This window comes from Cyprinus carpio, chromosome A12 (genome assembly GCF_018340385.1).
Source record: "Cyprinus carpio isolate SPL01 chromosome A12, ASM1834038v1, whole genome shotgun sequence".
NCBI lineage: Eukaryota > Metazoa > Chordata > Actinopteri > Cypriniformes > Cyprinidae > Cyprinus > Cyprinus carpio.
The window spans coordinates 11,364,630-11,388,287 of NC_056583.1; the positions used below are offsets into that span (position 1 = coordinate 11,364,630).

The following is a 23,658-nucleotide window of genomic DNA, read 5'->3' on the forward strand; positions in this document are numbered from 1 at the left end:
GCAATTTGCTTTGAACTGTAAATTCCTTTTTTTTTTTTTTTTTTTTAAACGGACTGGAAAACCAACCATACAATTTTATGGTTCATAGTTTTAATCACTTTTCTTTTGCTATCACTTTGGTGCTTGCTGAGAGGAGCAAAAACTGTTGCTCTGATTTTAGTAGTTTTGGTGTTTGGTTGGTTGCCTGTTCTTTTTTTTAAGTTATGGTGGTCCGATTTTTTGCCAATTATTTAATTGTACATTAAAATATGTTTGTACCATTCAAAAATGATTGGCTTCTGGTGTGGTGTAATTCTTACATTGTAGATGTGGAGCTGGAACAATGTCAACCTAAGGTGGTTTGAGACAAAGTTAATCCACGTAGTGCTATGCATTGCTGATTAAATGTAAACAAACAAAAAAAAAACTAATGGATAATGATACAGTTACACCAAGATTTTATTTATGGCATCATAATACCAAGATTTCCATTTTAAAGTGCAAATACTCTAAGCAAAAACAACCACAGACATTTGGCACAGACAGTCTCAAATATATTCAGTTCACATGATGTCAGCTATTAAACAGTTGAGCCCCCAGAGATGGACATTCCTAGAGGCTAAATATACATTCACCTAGATATAGAAATCATCGATATTTTTTTGCCTTCAGGTCTCAGTTTTCCTCTTGGACTAAAATAACACCGAATATAAACAGTAGTCAAGTTAAATCTAACATGGTAGACTACTGTGCAAGATGGTGCATACTTGAAAAAATTGCACAAACACTGCAAATAGATGAGATATTAGCAAGTGTTGGGAAAAAAAATTAAATGCAACTTTATTTCATACACATAATTACGCAATTACAACATAATTGTGCGATGATGAGGAGTGCAGTTTTTTTTTTCCCCACAACCATAATATTTTGTTTATGAAGTGTCAAGGACAGCACACTGTGTTGAAACACTGTATTTTGTATTTCACATATTTTAAGTATCAGGAGGCCACTAATTCTAATTTACTGCATGAGGTGGTGTGCAATTTAAATTGAAGGTCAAGATTAGAATATGTTTACCATGTGACCCTGGACAACAAAACCAGTATTGTAGCAATAGCCAAAAAAACATTGTATGGGTCAAAATTAAAGATTTTTCTTTTATGCCAAAAATCATTAGGATATTAAGTAAAGATCATGTTCCATGAAAATATTTAGTAAATTCCCTACTGTAAATATATTAAAACTTAATTTTTTGATTAGTAATATGCATGGCTAAGAACTTTAAAGGCGATTTTCTCAATATTTGGATTTTTTTTGCACCCTCAGATTCCAGATTTTCGAATAGTTGTATCTCGGCCAAATATTGTCCTATCCTAACCATACATCAATGGAAAGCTTATTCATTCAGCTTTCAGATGATGTAAAAACCCTTATGACTGGTTTTGTGGTCCAGGGTCACATACATACATACATGTAATGTAAATATGTATGTGACAACTTTGCTTTTAGGAATACTTAATTGTGTGGCTTACTCTGAACTACCATTATGTATTTCATGCAAATACATGACTAGACCGAATGAAGTTTAACCCATTTAGTTAAATCTGTAAACTTCACTGCAATCCAGTATTAGAGAACTGGCTTGATTTGTTTCATGGTCAATACTAGTTTACAGTTTCATCATACTATCAGTATTCTTTTTTTGATTGATTGTAATTGCTGAAACATTTTGGAACATTTTAACTCAATTAGAACTAATAGTGCAAATAAATGTAATTGAAACACTGGAGGAAGTTGTGCAAGCACATAATCAACAATGCAAAACAAGGGATGTACCAATTCTCATTCTGACCACCCTCAGTCTCTGTAACGTTAGATCTCCATCTCCCAGCTCCTGAAGAATCCCCTTGCTACCAAGGCCTCTCTAAAAGTCACAGTCAGTGAGTTGATGGTGATATCTGTCACAATGACCTCCTCTGGGCCCATAACTGGACTCCAGTCTTCAGGTAAAGGAGATATAGTCATTGCCCCTGATTCAGTGGTTGGACTCCAGCATCGTCTCCTGACATGCTCTGAGACACAGAGGACATTTTGTACATATTTTGACCTTCATCATGTTATATAAATATTAAAGGAATACAGGTTTGGAACAAGTGTGGAATGAGTAAATGATGACAGAATTTTCATTCTGAAAGTGAACTACTCCTTAAAAGAATCATCTAAACAATTATTGTATAGCATATTGTTTTAGATGCTTTTAGACACAAGTTGTTTTAAAACCATGAATAATTTAATAATACTGTAGTTGTGTCCCACATTACTACTTGTAGTAAAAATGGCAAAGAATAATGCAAAAGTACACAAAAATTAGAACACAATAAATTAAATGTCATTTTTAACAAATCTCTAAATGAATATCCATTTTTACATTATGTCAAAACATTAAATATTTGCACATATTATATATTTATATATATATATATATATATATATATATATATATATATATATATATATATATATATATATATATATATATATATATAAAATACATTATAAATATTATGTTTTTTTAACAAAAATGTCTTTACTGTCACTTTTGATCAATTTAATACATTCTTGCTCAATAAAGGTGTTGATGTTTTGTTTTAAATTTTAGCTTTGCCATCACAGGAATAAAATACATTTTAAAATACATTAAAATATTAACATTACTAAAGTAGAATTATTGTAGAAATATTAAATATATTATAACAGAAAAGTTATTTGTAATAAAATTGCTTAATAAAATGTCACAATATTGTTTTACTGTATTTTTGATCAAATTAATTATGCCATACTAAACGTAAGAGACTTCTTTCAAAAACTTAAAATGTAACAACATTTTTCCAAACTTTTGACTGATAGTGTACATACAGTGGAGATAAAAAAAAAAAAATTGAGAACAATCTGAAATATTGGTAATCTTTATCGCTCATAATATGAAGGAATAATAGCTGTAGGTATACCATTGTTATACTAACATGTTTGACAAAATAACCAAGGCATTTCAACAAAAACCTTGATTTTGTGGAAAACACAGTGATTATGGAATACAGTGAAAATTAGAGAACAGTAACCACTGTAGCAAGAAAGAAGATTACAACCAAAAATTTGGAGGGTTACAGCAGTCAGAAATGAGTAGGAACTGCAGAGGCCCCTGCTTTGAATGACTTCAGTACATCTGCAGCTGCAGGACATCACTAGTTTCTCACACTGAGCTGGTGTGATCTTGGGCCACTCTTCTTCCACAACTTTGTCACCAAGGATTTTCCAGAGATTTTCAGTTTAGATCAGGACTCTGGGCTGGCCATTTCATTATTTTGGTGTTCTTAGGAACTGCTTTACCCATATTGCAGTGTGACAGGGGCACTGTCTTGCAAGAAAATTGCAAGCTGATTGGGCGATGCTTACAGAGAACCACATGTTGCTGAAGAAGGTTCTGATAAATATCTGCATTCACCCTGCCATGTAGCTGTATAAGAGGCCCAACTTCTGCTGCAGAAAACATCCTCCAAACCATGTCACTTCCTCCTCCATCTTTCACTAGCTGGGTTTCAATCACCCTGCTTTTATGCGCATTTTAAAGTATCGCATCAGAATCGAGTGATGGAACGCTGAATTTCGAATAAAAATGCTTTAATTTACAAAAACGTTTTTACGCTCGCTTAAGAGAAAAGGGGTTAATGCAAATAACTGGAGATGGAAATGCATTTTGCGAATAAATTCCTCCAAGCGCATCAAAAAAGTCATGTGACTGCGCTATGGGACGGTAAATCCTGAATAAACCAGCGGACAGATCTTGTTCCACAGCATCTGAAATGTTGTTATATGGTCATTTGGAAATTCCCGAGCGAAGTCTGTCATCAAAGTATTTCTGTATAATTGCCTCCCAGAACTTTTAAACGACTGTGTTCCCAAACAGCAACATCCACCTCCGAAAGCAATAACCGCATTCATTGTGTTTCGTCGCTCGTTCTGAGGTGCAAATAATTTATTATATAGGAAAATTATTATATTCAGTAGCTTCTCCTAATTTTCTTAGTGATGTATAGTGCCAGTTTATCAGGAAGTGATGATTTTGTTCTCTTTGACTCGCTGGATGGAAACGGTGCTTGTTCGCAAATGTTTTGTGTGATATTCCAATTTTACACAAAAGTTAAATTCACAACTTTGGAAGGAAACCTGGCTACTGACTTCTTCATGCACTCGAGCTTGAGTCTTTTCCCAGTTTGATGCCAAACAAAATGTTTCCAATCATTCCCAAATAAATTCAACTTGCTCTCATCACTAAAGTGAACTCTGGACCAGTTCGCAGAGCGTGCTTTCAGTCTGACTTTTCTTAAACGTGCCGAGGCAGATCCTTTCCCTGTACAACACTCAACGTCACTGCAGAGCGTGCTTTCAGTCTGACTTCTCTTAAACGTGCTGAGACAGATCCTTACCCTGTTCAGCACTGAACTGGCAAGCAATTCCGGCTGCAGTGTTGAACCGATTCCCAATGGAGAGCCTCTGCATTATTCTGTCTTCTCCTGCATTTGTCTTACGTGGATGACCAGCCTTTCTGGGGAACTTGAATTAATTAGTGTCATTGTAAAGCTGCAATACCATATAAAACACATAATACTAAACACCAGCTTCTCTTGCAATGGCTGAAGGGTCGTCCCTTTGCCCTTCATCTGGACAACCTTCTGTCGTAGGGTTTCAGTCACCTTAGAGCGGCCAGCCATCTTGAAGTTTTTATACTGTGCTTCTGAATACAATAAATTTATGAAATATGCTATACAAAACTGCCCTTCTACTCCTGTTAGGATAACTTCTAATAGAACTAAGCAGTGACCTTGAAATTTAGGAAATTGTAGGTTGTTCTCATATTGATCTCCACTGTATGTGTCATTATCTATATTTCACTTGCAGAATTTAAAACTTGATTTTATTTTTAGGATGTGAATCATAGACTAACACATTTTACATATATAATGCTAATTAAAAAAAAATATATAATTAAAGTAGGGGTTTGCCTACAACAACAACAACAACAACAACAACAAAAAATCCCTGGATCTGTTCAAATACAGCTGTTTACTTTGTGTTTATTTAGTGTTGAGAGATTTTCCTCCATCAATAAGGCTGACAAAGAGCACTGCAGTCTTGATATCAATTTAGATCAAAGTGACAACTATGTCTGCCTCTGACCAACTAACATACTTACTGTTTAAAGTGTTGCTGCCAGTTTTAATTCCTCCTTGTCTTGTGTCCTCTTCTTCTTCTTCTTCCTCCTCCTCCTCCTCCATAACCCCCTCATCATCATCGTCATCATCTTCTTCTTCTCTTCTATCCCATTCTTCCTCAGAAGTCTCTCTTGATGTTTTCTTCTTTTTCTTGTGGTGGGTTAATCGTTGATATATACAAGCCCCTGTGGACTGGAACCTTGGGTCAAGCGAGAGCGGCAGATGTGCTGAAGACTTCTCTGCATCTTTGTGTGCGCTTCGCAGATCCATTGCATAAATATTCTGCTTCAAGATAGCAATATGAGGATAGACACAGAACTGTTAATAATAGCTAAAACTACAACTATGAAAACATTTTTGTTCATTAAAATAAAGCTTATAAAGCTTATATTAGATTAAACAAATATTAGATGGAAAACGTATTTCAGTTAGTTGTCAAGGCAGCATTTCTAATTTTCGTTTAGTTTAACTGGAAATAAAATAAAAACTAAAATAAGAATAAACTAAATAGTAAATAGTAATATATTAAAAACACAAAAAATACTAAAAATCGCAAAAGTACTTTTGACAAATAACAAAATGAAAATAAACAAATAAAGGTTAATATTAATAAAACTATAATGGTATATAAATAATACTAAAATAACACTGGACAGACATGGTTTGAATGATTTTAATTTAGCAGGGAAATAATCACAGTAATGAAGAAGATGTTGTAGTGGTCATTACCTGCATGAAGAGTCTTTTCGGTTTCGGGCCTCTTTTACGACACCTCACTGACCTTTCTCTCTGTTCTCTGTTTGTAATTAGAAATAATGAGTAAACGCAGTGTGGATGAATTAATATATTAGTGGCTGAAAGTGAAAGAAAGAATGAATAAGGAAATTTCATTTTTATAACTGCTCACTTTTCCTCATACGCTAAAACCAGTCGAGGGTCTAGAATGTGCTCCTCTGGCTCCCATGTGCTGTACCTTTAAAGTCATTAAAACATAAAAAACGGCCACATATACATATTTATTGACCATGCCCGTAGCCAGCTATGAGGTCACCGAGGTCTGGACCTCTGTAATTTTTTCATGTTCAAATATAAAATTTGTTCTTTAAATTACTAATCTGCTGTTTAAAGCTCCTTATATGAGTGTCTGCATGTATAATTAGGTTTAGACAGTTTGCAAGAATGTTTAGCGCGAGACGCTGGCAGAGTGAACGAGGCATGAGAGAATAGTTAGTGAGGGCGCGGGAGCACCGTGTTGCCAGATCCAGTTATTATAAGGGTTTTTGGACTTGTCTTTTCTACTTTCGAAAATTAATAGAGCGGCAAGTTGCACTTTAGGGTTAGCGATATCTTTATATTATTTTATTTACAAAAGATTTGAACTCATTTCGGTTTATTTATTATTTACTTTCGTTTTTTAATTTATTTTCTTAGCAATATCTGGCAACACTGCGATGATCGCCAGAAACTGACAGTAATCAAAAGAGCCCACAAACATGTTATTGACAGGATATCACATTGTGTAAGGCAAACGCAAAAAAAACAAAACAAAACAAAAAAACCTTGATATTCTCTGTCAGAAACTTTATCTAGCAAACCAATAGCATATGACACAAGTGCAGAGATCTGTAGAACAAGTAGTTACAGAATGAAAAAAAATGCAATCAGCATTGAAGAAGTCTATGCTATTTCATTGAGTACTGTAGTTAAATTTTCACAAAATCATGCTAACAACATTCATAAGAGCACTAGACAAAGTTATCATCTGGCGATGGTTATTAATGAAAACTACAACAGTAATAGTATTATTAACAGCATAATATAGCTGTATTACTGTAATGGGGCCATGTATTGTAGAAAAAATAATAAACTGCTGATTAAACTATACACCCCTTATGGTGCAATATGATATTATTTAACAATGCTCATTCCTCCAAAACAGAGAAAGCATCTTTCACAAACATCTACATGTCTGTCTCTTTTAAAGTGTTTAGTGTATATAATGAGTTGTATGTGGGGTTATTATATTATAATTCTTAACCCCACCCCAGACCTCACAAATTTTCAAACCCTGGCTACGGCCATGATGACATGCAAATAAATAAACAAAATATCACAGCCGCTACAGTAATAACTGTAAAACTACCAGGAAAAAAAAAAAAATTAAGAAATGTAGAAATTAAGCTTACTCTGTAATAACAATAATAATAATAATACTTACTTGGGAGGCCACCCCTTCCACTTCAATAAATACTCGACATGACCCTTAAACATTAGAATAAAAAAGAAAAAAATATATATAAACCATTTATATTTTCATTATATTAAAATACCATCAGTACGATTTTTTGATTACACATTTCTTCTGAATGTTTTGTTTTTGTCTTGTACGTGTGCGATGACGCAATGATACGGTTTCGTAATTAAGCATCAAGGAGGGACGATCCCTAAACTAACAGCTCCTCCTTTTTATTTTAATCCCGAGATTTCATACGAGACCAAAAGTAACGGTCATGTATCAAACGTTATTTTAAGCAAACCGCGTGTTTTAATTGTATTTCAAAGTAACTGACAGCTACGTCTGCTCGCACCACTAACCTCAAATGCGGTTTTAAAAATCAAAAATAAACCTCAGGTGCTGTATCTAAATGGCCAAACTTTGCATTAGTTATTAGATCCCTCTGGAAAATTAAACTGCGTAGTCTCCATGACTACGAATATGAACACCACCCTGTTCCAAAAGCGTGCTGCGCGACCTGCGTCATCATCGAAGTTATTAGACTACAAACACACTTCCACGTTGTTGTGAGGGGGACGTGTGTGTCCTCGCCCCTTTAACATGTTGTATGTGTGCACAGACGGAACTGTCGGTAAACACACAGCTACACGCGCGTCACTTACCTTTCTAACTCTTTTCTTTATGATTGATTCCACAGCGAACACTTCCTCACCGATTGCCGACAGTTCCATCAGTTAAGTTGTTCCCCTAAAATAATGAAGTAACGTTAGCTGTCAGTGTATCTTTGTGCTTTTCCTTCTTGTCGTTAAAGTAACTATGAAGATACAAATCCCATGCACTGTTAGAATGGCTGCGCACGTTCCCGCTCTTCCGCTGCCTTGTTTACAATTCAGTATTTTATGCTTTGCACTGCTCCATTTCCTCGTACTAGAGGAGTACAGTGACTTTTTAAATCTGCGACACATCTGCAGCGCTCGGCGCGCCCCCGTGCGCCACACAGCGGATTGACGTGCACCACTGTTGATCGGATTAACTAGCAGCTACCACATTATTTTTTGTTTTTTTTTTCCAGCAGGATTTATGTGGTTTGTGTTGCTTACCTTTCAGATTTGTGTTTTGCAATACCAGATATTAAATAAAGTAATATTAAATAAAGGAATAAATAAATTAGTTTGCTTACTTGCAGCATTAAAGTTCTATCTATGGGCAATAGATCTCAAATCTCTCATTCACGAAGATGCACACTATTTCTGAAAGAAAGTCTCTTATGATCGCAAAGACTGCATTTATTTGATTACAAATAGAATAAAACCTTATAGTGTGAAATATGATCACAGGCTCAAATAACTTTCCTATTTCAATATTTTTTTAAAATGTCACTTATTTCTATGATGACGATGCTGAATTTTCAGCAGCCATTATTTCTTCACTGTCACATGATCCTTCAGAAATCATTCTAATATGCTGATTTGGTGCTCAAAAATATATTATAATATAATAAATCAATGTTGAAAACGGTTGCGCTGCTCAATATTTTTGTGGCAAATTTGATTAATGAAAAGTTATTGTAGCTTACAAAATTATTATTATAAAAAAAGGTAAGGGAGTACACAAGGAAGTCTGAAAAAAAAATGTAAAGAAAAACGGCAAAAAGCTTTAAAAAAATAAATAAAACAAAAATGATTAATGTAAATAGTAACAACATAAAAGCTAAATTTTTCCCAAAATAAATATATTTTTACACATTAATTTTTCACAGTATAAATCGAGTTTTTATAAATACAAATATATAATTAATTCAGGATGAGGGTCCCTCGCACAGGTATTTGGTGGTCCATGATAGCATCTAAAAGATTGAAAAGCAGCACCACACTGTATACATACAAAGACATTTTTAATGATGTCACAGCACGTTTTACATCTTACATAAAGTGCCATCATAAGCATTTTATTTGAATGGAAAACAATGGCATGAGCACATGTTGTCCCTGTCCCCCTGAAAAAAGGGTTGTGGGGATTTAGATTGTCATGGCAAAGGAATCTATTCATCTCTACAGTATCACAAAGCACCCTGTGTACGGACATGTGGAATGGTCCTTTTAAGTTGTAGTATCTGATTCAAGTGTCTATAATCTATTTGAAGCGTTTTACATAATATGTTGAAGATCGGTGTTTAAGAAGTGAAAGTTAATCAAGTTGGATCTGAAGATAACCTGAGATGCATTATTAGACTTCCCTTTGTGTAAATCTGCTCCCTCTGTAAACAGTTTAAGGCCATGTTAATTCAATATCAATCATAAATGAATAAACTTTGCAAGATTTCAGAGATCTCAACCTTTCTAACTTATTTCAGCATTTTCTATTTAAAAAGTACATACAACAGTTTCCATTAACAACAAGGTTTTTGGCAGTTGAACTTTTTTTTTTTTTATTTATTTTTTTTACTACCAGCACTCACCTGTTTTATTTTCCTACATGTAGTCTAGGATTCATCAAGTCTAACCTTAACTGTTTAACAAGAAAGAGCGTCGAGAGCAACCATTTAAGGTAAGAGAATAACAAGTGACCATTTTGGTAACATATGTTATAGGAAACTAACACAAAACACATCCAATTACTGTGGGCCATGCTGTACTGTGATACACAGGAAACATCTCATCTGTCACTATGCCATTAATTATGCAGGAAACAGTTAAGCAGGGGCTACTGGTGTTCCTTCTCTAAATCTTCAAGTACATGCACTAAATAAGTACATATACACCCTGTTAAACAAAATCCAGTTGGTCAAACAAATACCTTTTTCGTTGGCCTGTAATGTGTGGCGGACAGTTCAGACAATCACATGGATGCACGAGAAATCACATGGAAAGAGAGAAGTGGTGAGGATGACACAAGGAGTACACATCACTAACAATTCCATAACCTCATATTTTCAAGTCAGAAAACAGTACAAAGTAAAAGAAATAATCAATGTATAAAAAATGCATCAGAATCCCAAATACCAAACAAAATTCTCTGCGTAGTGTTTAGTTTTTAGTCTTGTGATATCCCTGTGTGTGTCCTTTGCTGCTTTAGTCTCCATGGCAAGAGTCCAGCGGTGTGTGTGTGTGCAAACAAAGTTTGAGCTGTGTGCTTTCATGACTAGTTGAGTGCAACTCCATTTGCTCTTTAAATGGGTCCCTGATTGAACCTCACATTTCCCTCCTGAGCATGAGTTTGAGAAACCTTTAAAACAAAACAAACAAAAAAGCGATCCAACACATTCATCAGTTATCAGACCTCCATGTCTGGTGGACTTCCACCTCCTCTGGCACAACCAATAAGAGTTCACAGTTCTTCCCTCGAAGCTGGTGACGCAAGAACTTCCTGTGAAACAATCAGAACGATAGCTAGAAAAAAAAAGAGAGCTTGGCATCGAAACCCACTGCTACTTTTCCCCTTTAGCATTTCACACTTACCTCAGTTCATCAGCTGTCCCGATAGCATGAGGACTGCGAAGTTTGGAGTCCAAGTTATAGTAGACTCCTCCCACTTCTCGAACTCCAATCCAGTGTTGCCGCTTGAGGGGCAGTCGCAATGGCCCCCAGCGCAGATTGGATGGCACATTCAAGATGAATCCAGTGACGTTCGGCAGTGCAATGCTGCCGACATCCCTACAGCATAACAAACAAGTCACATCAATTGCACACACCAATCTGTATTCATTTATTAAATAAAAAGAAACTAAAACAAAAACAAAAAAACTAAAATAAATAAATAAATATCAATTCATACATACAATGCTTGACTTCACCTTTTTTATGATAAGCAGGTTTTTTATTTCTAAGGTGTAAATTTAAAAGGATAGTGCACCCCAAAAATAAAATTCTGTCATCATTTACTCACACTCACCAAACTTGTATGACTTTCTTCTGTGGAACATAAAAGAAGATATTTTGCAGAATGCTGGTAACCAAACAGTTCCGGTTCCCATTGACTTGGATTGTATTTCTCGTCTATACAATTAAAGTGAATGGGAACCAAAACGGTTTAGTTACCAACTATGTTAAAAATATCTTTCATTTATGCTCTGCAGATGAACGAAATGCATACAGGTTTGGAATGACCTGTATGCATTTCATTTATAGGGTCGACTATCCCTATATTTTTGTGTTCATAAAATGGGTGATACAACAGACTTGGTAGTTGGTATCATAATAATAATAAAAAAAAAACTGATTAAAAGAAATCATGGAAAAGTAGATATTAAAAAAATAAAAATAAAAAGTTAGTCATTAACATTAAACAGCAGCAATTTGCAAACAACAAGGATCAAATAATCAAAACAATTTCCAGTGGACAAAATCAAGTCCCTCCCTACAGTTTAAGGTTTTACTTGGCTATAAATTACAATAAAAAAGAAAACTTCTGTAATTTCTATTTCATGCTGACTTTAAGATAGAAACATTTTTCGAAACCATATGAAATAAACATGAATTCAAAAAGCACATTTCTAAGATGTTGCCACATGTTTTAAACTACATTTCTGAAGGACTTAAAACTACAACTGCATAATAAAATACCTTCTCTTGTCCCACCAAACAGCCTCAAACCCACGAGTCTGCAATGCAGCCATGATGACGTTCACATCATAGTTGCCATTTCCCAGCATGTTTTTCTTGTGGGGTGTGACCAGTGTGCTAGGGGAGAGCCTGAAAAAGAAAGAGGATGCAGAAGTGTGCCCCAGAAAAAAAAAAAAAAAAAAAAAAAAAAAAAAAATCCAAAATTAGATCACTTCAGTAACAATACATAATCTTAGCACTGACCTCTGGTAGATGTCCTGAAGTGCATCACGGCTGAATGCCGCTCCATCCTGGAAGACATTGTTTAGGGCGTGCAGAGCGCACAGCTCCCGATGCTGCTTTTCGTGATAAATGGCAGGAGGTTGTGATGAGGTGGGGGGCGTTCCAGCATCAGGCCTATCCTCCAGCTCGGACCCACGTCCACCAACGACTTCTCCTTTCTGCTTGCTGACTTTCCATGGCATACAGCCCAGCTCCTGAAAACCCCCGACCCCCCTCCCCTTACCAGAACATGGAGTACTCCCCATTCCTGCTGCTATGTCACCACTATCATCTCCACAGCAACCTCTCAGCTGCTCAAGATGAGTGGCAAGGGGAGGGGAGGTAGCTACTGGAGTGAAAGGTGAGCCAGTGCACCTTGCAGTGAATTAGTGAAAAGAACAAAAACACAAGTGGAAACCGACGTATCTTCTCAGAACCAGATTCGATTGTGTCCTCTTTCTGTGTTCTTCATGTTGTTATTGCACAAAGACTTGCCAAGCACCATAGTAACCACTAGGGCAGAGCAGTTCTTTCCATTTTGGCCGACATCAGCGTGGAAAAGACTTACAGCATGACTTGTACAGCTGACTTGGACTAAATGGGTCAGCAGTGCAGGACCCTGGCAAGTGCCATAGTAGACCACTGTGAGAACTGCAGAGACAACCTTGGCTTTAGAGTTAGAAAGAAACACAAGAGAGTGATTATAAATCAGCTAATCTGAGACAGAAAAAAAAACCCGAACATTAATTAGCGTTTAAACGAGTGGCAAGTCTAAACACGAACGCTTTTGACACCTATAAGGCTAATGTGCAGTTGTGCCCAGGATGACTGTATTGGGAATGGCTGTACAAAACTTCCTGCCAGCTGACTGGATGGGTGTTTATGACTTATTCTCGGACTGAAACGATATTTAACACTTCGTACACAAGTTTAACAAGACACTCTAAGACATGCCATATTTCTGTTTGGGCTTCTGAACTACTGCGTTCAGACCAATTTAACACTCTGGCTAACTGTTACGTGCTACTCGTTTGATAGCAACGGATAAAACGACACCTTTCAAATGGTCAGTCTACTCCTTCCTAGCACTTACCTCTGTCTCTATGCGGTATGTTACAGTCTGGTCTGCTTTCGTTCCTCTAACTTGGCGTTTTCGCGTCCACTCCTTGAGTTGTTTATTCCTTTGTCTTTTGTAGTTTTTCCTTGCAGCTCTCTGGCTCAACGTGAGCATGCGCAAAACGTCATTGGCTGGCTTTCCGCTGGCTTGCGTCACGAGCAGGTTGCATCCCATGGGACTGTCAAACTCGTCTCGGTCGCCCACATGAGGAAATTAATAAGAGCCTTCCTTTTTCTTTTTGGAGACATTAATTTTCCTTTTGTGTGTGTGTAGGGTCTGTATAAACAGCCCTCTAGCTCTGTGCTTTATTGGTTTAGCAGAAAATTCGTCCTTGTTTGTTAATTTCCAACATCTGTGGCAAATGAGTTGTCGTCCTTAATGAGTAGCCGTTCTTCTGTTTGTTTTCGTTTCGTGCTAATGAGAAAACAAATGACAATGCCTGATTACTTCATTCCAGGAGTCCTGGAGACCCACAAACTAGTAAACTGTTTATTAGTTGTATAACAAAATAATAAGCATCAGATATTTTCTCATACCTAGGCTGGAGATGGAATCTGTATTTTTCTTTCCACAAGTTCTACACTGATTATTTTGAAGTAAGATCAGTGGAATTGATTTAAAATAGGTTTAAAGTTGCTGAAAGATTATTAAACTACAAAATTCAAGCTTTTTTTTTTTACATCCATTATGACAACAGTCACAATGCTGAACGGAATTTTCAATTAGAATGTGCAGAAATACAAATCTTTCTGTATTTATTCTATGAACAAGTATGTAATCAAGGTGTCAAGGTTCTCAAGGACTTTGGGCCTTTACTTGGAGAACTGCATGGTCAGGGCATCTATGAGCTCCTGTTTCTTGGTTCCTGTTGTACGTATACCAAACTGCCTGCAAGCATCTTTTAGCACAGGCACTGTCAATTTTCCCAAGGTGCCCTTTTCCACATGGTTTTTCAGCTCTTCCTCTGACATCTCAACTTTCGGCTTTTTTTCAGCTCCACCACTACCAGATTCAGCTGGGCAAAAGGAAGAGACAATTTAAGTCAAGATTATGTTACTGCCAAGTGCCAACATTTCTGAATGTAGTGGCACTGTTACTAAAACAGGACAGCCAATCTATGGAAGTAATTTCCAGTGCTTACATTACTACCAAATTAATACTATTGTACTGTAAAATAAGCAAGTATCATTATATGAGTATTTCATATTTGATCATTTTTTATTTTACATAACAGTACAGAGACCCTACAGCTTCTTTTTTATTGACAGATTTACAAATGATTCTCATAACAAATTTGGGAATATGCTTGGCACGTGCTGAGATTTCAAATACACATTATAAGCGGTCCAGCCCTTGCAGAGATGGAATTCATGTGGAACCTCTCAGAGATCATGGGCTGCTTGCTTGTAAATGAACACATTGCCATGCTTCATTTTGAGACATGCAGTGGCCAGATGTCGCAGCATGACTTGAACAGCTTGTACAACACTGATTTGTTAATTGTGGACAGTTAGATTCGAAGGGCGATTTGCACAGAGCAGTTCGATGGCACTGCTAGCTCATGCAGTTCTGTCGGGAACTATCCATACAAGAAATAAATGTATTTGAAAACGTAGTGGTTTTTTTTTTTAAATCCGATTTAAGCAATTCACATGGGTCATACTTTCTAGTTTCCGTTTTTTTCCAAATCTTTTTTTTTTTTTTAATCAGCTTAAATCAAAAATTACATCCCTGATTCATGCTTTATATTAATACAATATCATCTGAAATCTCACCAGGTTTGCATTTAGCCGCAAGCTACCCTTCTGGGTTATAATCAGGAGGATAGACTAAATCTTTGAACTCTTGAACCAGTGGGCCAAGACGATCATCCATCATTTGTACCTTGGGCACTGAGGGAGCATATAGAGTGTGAGACAGTAATAGAATAAAAAAAATTAAAAAACATTTAAGAACATAAGGAATACTTGTTAAATCCTCAATGGGCTCAGGTGCAAGCATATCCAGAGCCAAAGCCTCCAGGTTTCTGTAGTGCTGTTGTAGCATAGGGTTTTCAAATGCATCACTCCTGTGAAAACATAAGATTTGCAGTACAAATCAACTAAAAACCCATGATTGAAGAATGCATTGTGCAAAACCGGCAAAAAAACAAAAAACAAACAAACACACACCTGTATTTAAACGGGAGCTTGTGCACAATCTCTTTCATCTTGTCCACCTGCTCATCAGAGGCTGTGGGACCCACATGAGCATCCACTGTGTGTATGTCATCAGCAAAGGGAAGGAATATCACATGGAAGCCTAAAATACAGGATCCCACAATTTCATATATATTTCAGCTTTCAAAAAGGTGAAAATAATCAGTTACGAAAACACTTGGATTGAACTGAAAGAGGTGCAGGACATCAACAAATGAAGACCTGCCTGATATCTGCTCTTCCTCAGGGTATATGAAGAGAGCGGGCCGTATATGATGGTGCAGTTTGAGGCGCTCCATGGACTTAAACCCCATCAGAACCAAACCTGGATCATCAAACTTCTTAATCTCATCCACCTCATCCTCCATCACAATCTGTTTCTTCCCATAAACCCATAGTAAGTAGTAAATTTAGTATGTTAAGAAAATGTGTTAACTTTTGGATAAAAGGGACACAAACAGCAAATTACAGTATAGCTTTGTGATAGTTTTGGTTTTGATGTGAGGTGACATCTAGTGCCTTACCTGTGCCCTCTTCATATTGTTTGGCAAAAATGTGCCCTCATTATGGGCATGGAAGTAACGGGTTTTAGTGCGCACTGGTTCATTAGTATCTCTGTAAAGTCTGACGGCAAGAGGTTTGTAGGCAGTCCTGGCCAACACATACACGCCAACATATACCACGCCATATAATCATCAATGGAGAGTGAAAAGCTATTGAATTTTGACAAATTAGATTTAGTGCCAACAAGAAGAACCTCTGTTTTATCAATATGCAGCTTGAGAAAGTTGCATGAAAACCAAGCGGCAACCTCCCGCTCTCTCTCATGAAGCCAACAAGGAAGTGACTAAAACTGCAATTCATCGACTGGCCGCTTGAGGCTGGCTCCAAAAGGGAGTCAATCCCATAGACTCCCCATGTTAAAATGGCCAGCTTTACAGCAGAAAAAAAACATGTTTACAGCCTGGTAAAAAATGTATTTTGGTCTATATAGCTAATTTTGCCCTTCATGACAACTGTGAGGGGGGTGATTTTCTTTTATAACTAATCCGTTTAAATTATATTAAGCCTTAAAGTTCTGCATAATTAAGTGGAAAAAAAAAAGTGAAAGTGACATGACATACAGACAAGTATGGTGACCCATACTCAGAATTCGTGCTCTGCATTTAACCCATCCAAAGTGCACACACACAGCAGTGAACACACACACACACACACACACACCATGAACACACACCCGGAGCAGTGGGCAGCCATTTATGCTGCGGCGCCCTGGGAGCAGTTGGGGGTTTGGTGCCTTGCTCAAGGGCACCTCAGTCATGGTACTGCCGGCCCGAGACTCAAACCCACAACCTTAGGGGTAGGAGTCAAACTCTCTAACCACTAGGCCACGACTTCCCCGGGCGTGGCCACTTGAGTGACAGGTGGATTGCCGCTGCTGACACTGCCATCATGCTAAGTGGGCGTGGCTTCAGCAAACAGCTCCCGCCTTTTTGCCCATTTTCGATTTTCTGTCAAAGACGCGCGGTGACGCGCTGCCAAGATGGTGACGGCCCGTTCCGCCCACTTTACGCTTCAAAAATGCTCTTCAGGAATCTACGGGTGACGTCACGGACACTACGTCCATGTTTTTATACAGTCTTTGCTGAAAACCAGTATTTAATCTCTTCTAGATAATCTAAGAGAGAGGAAGAAAGAAGAGTAGAATTTGGCTTGGAGGAAAAATAAGAGCTGGGTGTCGTCCGCGTAGAAATTAAAACTAATGCCATATTTTCTAAAAAAAAAATATATAACCAAGACGTAATAATTAAATTATAAATCAAAGAGGGCCCAAAACAGGGCCTTGAGGAATTCCAGTGTTAACGTATAAAGAGTATGATAAATAATCTACTCTAGAGGGACTACTTAGCTGTTGTTACTGATTCTATTAGGAAGTCTACCGTAAATTAAGTTAGGGCCACAAAAGCACACATGCGCAGTAACGTTTGTTTATGTTGTTGCCGTTGAAACCGTCTATAAAGGTTCTGTTATTTTAAACTCTAATATTATAATAATGTACAAAATTAGACACTCCCTGTATAGTTCACAGCATTAGTTGGTTGTTTTTCCCTTAACAAAACTAAACCACCGGTATCGGCAGATGTCATTCTGTATTGGCAAAGAATTTATTACCAGCACAAGCAAATTTTTAAAGCCATACAAAAAAAAAAAAAAAAAAAAAAAAAAAAAAAAAAAAAACCTTTTACAGAATAATTCAGTGTTTATTATAAATGATACCAAATTATTTAAAATTATCATTTTTGGAAAAAAAAATGGCCCCATAATCTTTCATCAAAAACATTAACTTTGGCAACAACATTTCTTCTCTAATTCAAGATTTTTATGTGTCACATACACATTTATATACAGATTGTTACTACTTCTGATACTTTGTGTTCACATTGTTGCTTTTGGATCCAGTCCAAAAAGTATTTTGTAAAACAACTTTGCTACAAATACTGTTGAATGAGCTGACACCGTGTCTACACTGCGACCGACAAAATACTATAGAACCCATTATAATCAGTGATGCTGTCTACACTGGATGTGGCGTGGTGTGGTGTGGCGTGACATGACAAATCCCAGACAGTAAACTGATGGCTTCTTCTATTTATGACGTTTTGACACAAAATTCTAATTATTTACAACAGTCACTTTGTCACGTCCAGTGTAGACAGCCTAGCTGTTGCGGCGTGGAATGACTACTGTCGCATAAGGTGTAGACATTTGCAATTTGAACCTCCAACCGGTTGGTTCTAATTGAAGTCCATTATATGGAGAAAAATCCTGGAATGTTTTCTGGAAGTAAACTAGTCCTTTAAAATCCAATTACAAGCAGTACAGAAAAATATTTCCTGCTGTATACATCCAGCATCCCCGTGACCCTACATAGGACAAGCAATTTGGTAAATGGTTTGACATGTGCGGTGCATTTACCTGCTTTGAGCTCTTTTCTTTAACTCTTTAGCTCTAACCCTCTTCTGCAAGTCCTCGAGTTTCCTGGAGGGCTCAGTCTGGAGGCCAAGCTCGCTTTCATCTTCTGGAGGGCTTACAATGTCACAGAAGAACAGGGAGACATCAAAACCTTCTGGCTTTGTAAGGTGCATCAAGTCTATGACCACACCTAAGGAAAAAACGAACCTAAGTTATAAATTGTCCATCAACCAGCAGTGTGTCATTTTTCCCTACCATTCAGCCTACCTGTCTCTTTAAGGTCAGCAGCCTTTGTACAAGCGTGTCTGTCTTTAGCACTGTCTCCTCCGTGAGGGTCATCCTTGCAAGTGAAGATCATCAGGCGCTTGTGTGACAGTTGCAACTTGATGTCACTATAAAGGTTGGAGCAGCACCACAGAGCCTCTCCAAGGGTAGTTTCCCCACTGCCCATGGTCTTTTCAGCCAGTTGAGCTCCTTTCTCACCCTGTTTATCAATATCCTGTAAACGCTTGGCTCCTGAAAAGGGAATCAGTACATGAGATAACTTCACCATCATATATGCAATCTGAAAAGCACAAAGAGTTAGTTACCCACCAGGTGAATCCAAGTCGTGGTAGACGTAGACATGCTTGAAGGAGTTTCTTGGGTTCTTGCTCTGCTCAGTACCATAGAACACCAAAGCGACCAGGGCTTTGTCACTGCTTATGATCTTACTAGTGTACACACTACGGACACACTAGATACAAGGGAGAATAATGCCTACAAGACTTGCACAAGAGAAAAACACAATATATTGTGAAAATAAAACATAATGAATGAATGAATAAAATGTTACAATTTGACTCACCTGCATAGTCATGTCAAAATTTGATGGCTCTCCATCCTCACCCTTGATGAACATCTCAAAAACACCAGACTGTCACGGCCACTGATTTTGTAATCACCTATGAATTTAAAAGTAATTAGGAATTTATATTTAATTTAATCTTAATTTAACATAAGTAAGTTAAATTGAGTACAAAGCTGTGCTAACCTCCAGAATCCTCTTCGTCCTCCTCAACCTCATCGTCTTCTTTTTGATAGTACTCTCCCCACTCCGCCATTACTCTTCGCTTTCTCTAAGAACCGTTTCAGGGTTGTTTGCAATTAAAGCTGGGGAAAAACAAAGCAAATTTTCTTAAATTTAAGATGGGGCACTTTTCTCTTTTCAGCAAGAGAACTTTGTATCCCTATACAACCGCGTATGCGTGTATCCCGTCAGTGCGCCACAATTTGAGTGACAGCTCCATTAGCGAATCAGAGACGACTATTGAAAAGGCAAGAACCAATGACGAGGCACAAGCGGAGTGACTGCTTTATCATGCAGGAGGAAGTAAACAAACGCTTCGGTGAGCCCTGAGCCGCGTTAAGTTTAACATAATAATAACTGTTTACCATTTGTAAATAATATTTACCATTAAACATTAAAGTGGCCGTGCACAAATCTTTCATTTCACTCGGAACTTTTATTTGATTGACTCGGTTCCCAAAAGAGATATGAACAATTTATCCACGAATCGAACTGGTTCACAGCGATTCTCGAGTGAACCGAAAACTTGCCCGACTTGTAATGTGTGAGCATTCTGAGTCAAGATTTGACCGATATGGCTACATCACCATCTAGCGTTTTGGGGGTTATTACAGATGTATCTGTGCTGCCATTGGTCGGGTCCCAGATAAATAAGTACATTTGTCATAACCGGTATCGAAATATTTTGAGTCACTGCGACAAGGCGGACGTGAACGCTGCGTTTGATTTGTCAACAATCCGTGGTTCATTATTTTCTTAAAATAATTTAAACCTACAACGAATGCGTTCCTTGTGTGAATGTTTAATGCGATGCTGTAAATGTGAACCAGCAAAACACTGAAGTCCGGGTTTTCGAGTTCAGTCAGAGCGAGAGACTCAAGCTAAGTGTCAGATTGCTAGCTCTAGAGCTGCGTATTTGTTTGTGAACACACGTTTGTTAAAGCCGTGGCGATGGCTGACGGAAGTTCTTACGACGTTAAGTTGTACATTTATGACGTGTCAAAAGGACTGGCACGGCAGCTGAGTCCCATGATGTTAGGTGAGTTCTGCAGCTGAAGTTGTTAAGGGAAGTTAGTGATGCTTCTAGAATAGAGATGTGTGTTTCACTGTTGACGAGTTTTTTTTTTTTTTTTTTTTTTCTTGACAAAAAAAAAATGTCTGATTGCAGTTCTTTATCTAAATTGACAGGAAAGCAAGTCGAGGGAATATGGTGAGTATGTATTTTACTTTTTTGGAAACCTTGTAATTTATTATCAGGCAGTGTACAGTATACAGTAGAGTCCACTAGTGAAAATGTTTATATTTTGCATTTGTTTAATTTTAATAAAGATTTGAATTTAACATGTCTTTATTTTAATGCATTATTCTTGGATTACTTAATGAAGGCACACCTCTGTAGTGGTTTATGGGGAAGAGTTTTTCTTTGGAGGAAGAGGCATAATAAGCTGCTTTCCGGTAAGAGATGATCATGCATGTTTATGAAGCATTTGTTTCTAAAGATATCTGAAAAATAAAAGGTATGTTAGAGATATCAAATAGGGCTTAATGACTGTAACCCATCATAATCATGATATAATGTCACGTTTCAGGGTGGTACTATTCTAGGTATGCCTGATTCCATAGTGGACCTTGGAAACACAGAAGTTCCCCGGGACCTTTTTCAGGAATATCTGTCTTCGCTCAGGGAGTCTACTTACAGGTCAGTATATCTTCATTTTTTGCATTTAACAGGAAATTGCATGTTTTCCTATTTTTTATGCAGAGACAAAGAATGGCATATGTGTTTAGGAAATCTCTTTTGCACAGAAATGGCACAAACACGACAATCTGCATGTGAAAACCTGTGCTTCCTCCTTTTTTCTACAGACCTGAAAAATACCACCTTTTTGAACACAACTGCAACACCTTCAGCTCTGAGGTTTCACAGTTTATAACAGGAACTAAGATTCCCTCTTACATCACCGAACTCCCATCTGAGGTGCTCGCTACGTAAGTTTGATTTTATAACTTTACAATTAAATATGTCATTGTTGACACTAGTGGTAGTATTAGTAATAACTGGATCGAATTACACTTTTCCTTCTCCATAGACCTTTTGGACATGCACTCCGTCCTTTTCTCGATTCAGTCACCATCACTCCATCAGGGGACAATACCATGAATAGATATGGCCAGTTGTAGATGTGGCTGCATCTAAAAATGTATTATTACAACAGTCAGGAAGCTTGTGTCTCAGACTTATAATAATACTTTATGTAAGTTTGTCCCATTGTGTTTATATAAAATAGCTTTCCTTCAGTGATCTGCAGTGTGAACAGACAGATCAGTCTGTATAGTTGACCTTTTCAGTACAGGATTTGCAGTTCCACTGTTACAAACTACGAGCGGCAACAAAGTGTTGGCTATAATAATAATTATAGTAATAATTTTGCCAAGTAAACCAAACCTAAAATATCAATAAACTACATAGTAGAATCATTTTTACTAGGGAATGGTTTGCAGTAATCTTTAAAAATACGGCAAACTTTTTAAACAGATGTAATGTACCAAAGCAAATTGTATCAGGATTCCCCTAGGTGTCTCTGTTCTACCTCAACATGATCTGTTTCTTCAGATGCTTTAAGAGGAATAGAGGATGAGAATTAGGTTGCTATTTGTAAAAATATGCTATGGTGATTTATACTGATCAGAATAGTGTAATTTAGAGTCCCTTATTTATGTGTAAATTAATTAGACAATTCATGCACTTTTACTGTTTACTGTGCTTATAAAGTGCTGTACTCATGTTTAGATGTTTAACTCAGTCGCTCTTTCTTTAATCAGTCACTCTCTTGGTACTGATTATTGACTCTTTCTGTGTTGTAAGTTGTTATCTAAACCTTACCTTTACCATTTACATCAGTCCTAGAGTGCCATGAATATAGATTAAAGAGGATTAAAGGGGATCAGTGAGATTACAGGAAGCACAGTAACAGTGTCACACAGATGAAGCTAATGAATGTTTTATAAAAATTAGCAGGAGCCAATAGGAAAGTTGTTGTATTTTTCAAGTCTTTTGACTCTTGTCCATTTGCTTTTTTATTTGTTATTCTGGTTGCAAATAGTATTATAAATAGGGAAGATAGCAGTATAGTGGAAATGTGGCTTTAGTGACAAAAGACCATTAATAGTAATTATTTAACAAGCAGTATAGAATTCATAACTCAGTGGTCTGATGGTAAATGGTCTAAAATCTCTAAAGTCCATAGGACCAGTGTTATCCTAACAAACGCATTAGCAATGAGATATATTAATGTGATTGATTTTTAACCAATTTATAAAAACTTGAGATTTTATATATGATAAACATTCCTAGTAATAATCTCACAGTTCAAATTATTTTATGTTCAGGTTATGCTGCCTGATTTTTCTGTGCTACTGTCTTAATTTTCTGCCTCAAATAAAACTTATTCATGTTTGTATATTATTCAGCTCTAAACAAATAAAGACATTATGAAAGTATAAAGATGTGGTGGTTTTGTTCTTGATTGTCAGGTTTCATGGCTTTAGTAACAGTGTTATTTTAGCATCATTGAGATTCTATTTTAATTTTTATTAATATTTTAATTAGTTTTCATTTAAACATTTTAGTAATTTTGTTACATATTTTTATAATTTGTAATATTTTTGTAAAGATTTACTTCTTTAGTACATGTTGCTTTGGCAAACTGATTTTTTTTTTTTCAATGTATGCATATTGTATGTTTTACATCTAAATGTAGTCTGGATGATTGATTTGAATTATAAAAACATTTAACAAACTTAAGCTTTGTTTCCGTAATGTTTCAGAATATTCTACAATAAATGAGTAATTCCAAAGCCAACATTATCACTCCTAAAAAAGTCTTCCATAAATTCACAGTTTACACGCAGAAACACGTACAAGTGCAACAGTCTGTACTTTTAAAGTTGTGTATGAATTGCATCGTCCTGCTCACAGCTTCTTCTTAGTGG

At 36.8% G+C, this 23,658-nt stretch overlaps 4 protein-coding genes and 1 pseudogene across 17 annotated transcripts in view; 2 read left to right on the forward strand and 3 right to left on the reverse strand.

Moving 5' to 3' along the window:
* LOC109093763 (histone acetyltransferase p300-like) overlaps window positions 1–271 on the forward strand; it is a 28,521-nt gene extending 28,250 nt beyond the window's left edge. For all 8 annotated transcript variants that reach the window (XM_042767514.1, XM_042767519.1, XM_042767516.1 and 5 more), the window contains exon 31: window positions 1–271. This exon is cut by the window's left edge and continues 4,827 nt beyond it. The gene's annotated coding sequence lies outside the window, so the exon portion shown is untranslated.
* Window positions 272–420: 149 nt separating this feature from the next.
* LOC109100093 (chromobox protein homolog 7-like) lies at window positions 421–8,482 on the reverse strand. Of its 5 annotated transcripts, none has more exons than XM_019113590.2 (6): window positions 8,148–8,481; window positions 7,468–7,511; window positions 6,157–6,222; window positions 5,979–6,045; window positions 5,231–5,534; window positions 421–2,051 (listed from the first exon to the last, which is right to left on the reverse strand). In XM_019113590.2, exons 1-6 carry the CDS (start codon window positions 8,214–8,216, stop codon window positions 1,852–1,854), a joined length of 750 nt encoding a protein of 249 aa, XP_018969135.1. In that variant the 5' UTR covers window positions 8,217–8,481; the 3' UTR covers window positions 421–1,851. The 5 variants fall into 5 exon arrangements, with proteins under 5 accessions (XP_018969135.1, XP_018969138.1, XP_042623456.1 ...); XM_019113593.2 differs by having other exon boundaries at window positions 5,231–5,531; window positions 8,148–8,480; XM_042767522.1 differs by lacking the exon at window positions 6,157–6,222 and having other exon boundaries at window positions 8,148–8,482.
* Window positions 8,483–9,362: 880 nt separating this feature from the next.
* Window positions 9,363–13,736, reverse strand: LOC109100095 (josephin-1-like). 3 transcript variants are annotated; one of them, XM_042767526.1, is made up of 5 exons: window positions 13,402–13,736; window positions 12,291–12,959; window positions 12,048–12,176; window positions 10,944–11,138; window positions 9,363–10,874 (listed from the first exon to the last, which is right to left on the reverse strand). In XM_042767526.1, exons 2-5 carry the CDS (start codon window positions 12,572–12,574, stop codon window positions 10,472–10,474), a joined length of 1,011 nt encoding a protein of 336 aa, XP_042623460.1. In that variant the 5' UTR covers window positions 12,575–12,959; window positions 13,402–13,736; the 3' UTR covers window positions 9,363–10,471. The 3 variants fall into 3 exon arrangements, with proteins under 3 accessions (XP_042623460.1, XP_042623459.1, XP_042623461.1); XM_042767525.1 differs by having other exon boundaries at window positions 12,291–12,977; XM_042767527.1 differs by having other exon boundaries at window positions 9,363–10,851; window positions 12,291–12,977; window positions 13,402–13,731.
* A 136-nt stretch (window positions 13,737–13,872) lies between these two features.
* On the reverse strand, window positions 13,873–19,969 carry LOC109100101 (annotated as a pseudogene).
* Window positions 19,970–20,169: 200 nt separating this feature from the next.
* Window positions 20,170–23,170, forward strand: LOC109100098 (desumoylating isopeptidase 1-like). The gene is made up of 6 exons (XM_019113598.2): window positions 20,170–20,704; window positions 20,854–20,875; window positions 21,051–21,120; window positions 21,255–21,364; window positions 21,532–21,654; window positions 21,756–23,170. Exons 1-6 carry the CDS (start codon window positions 20,617–20,619, stop codon window positions 21,844–21,846), a joined length of 504 nt encoding a protein of 167 aa, XP_018969143.1. The 5' UTR covers window positions 20,170–20,616; the 3' UTR covers window positions 21,847–23,170.
* The last annotated feature ends 488 nt before the right edge of the window (window positions 23,171–23,658 follow it).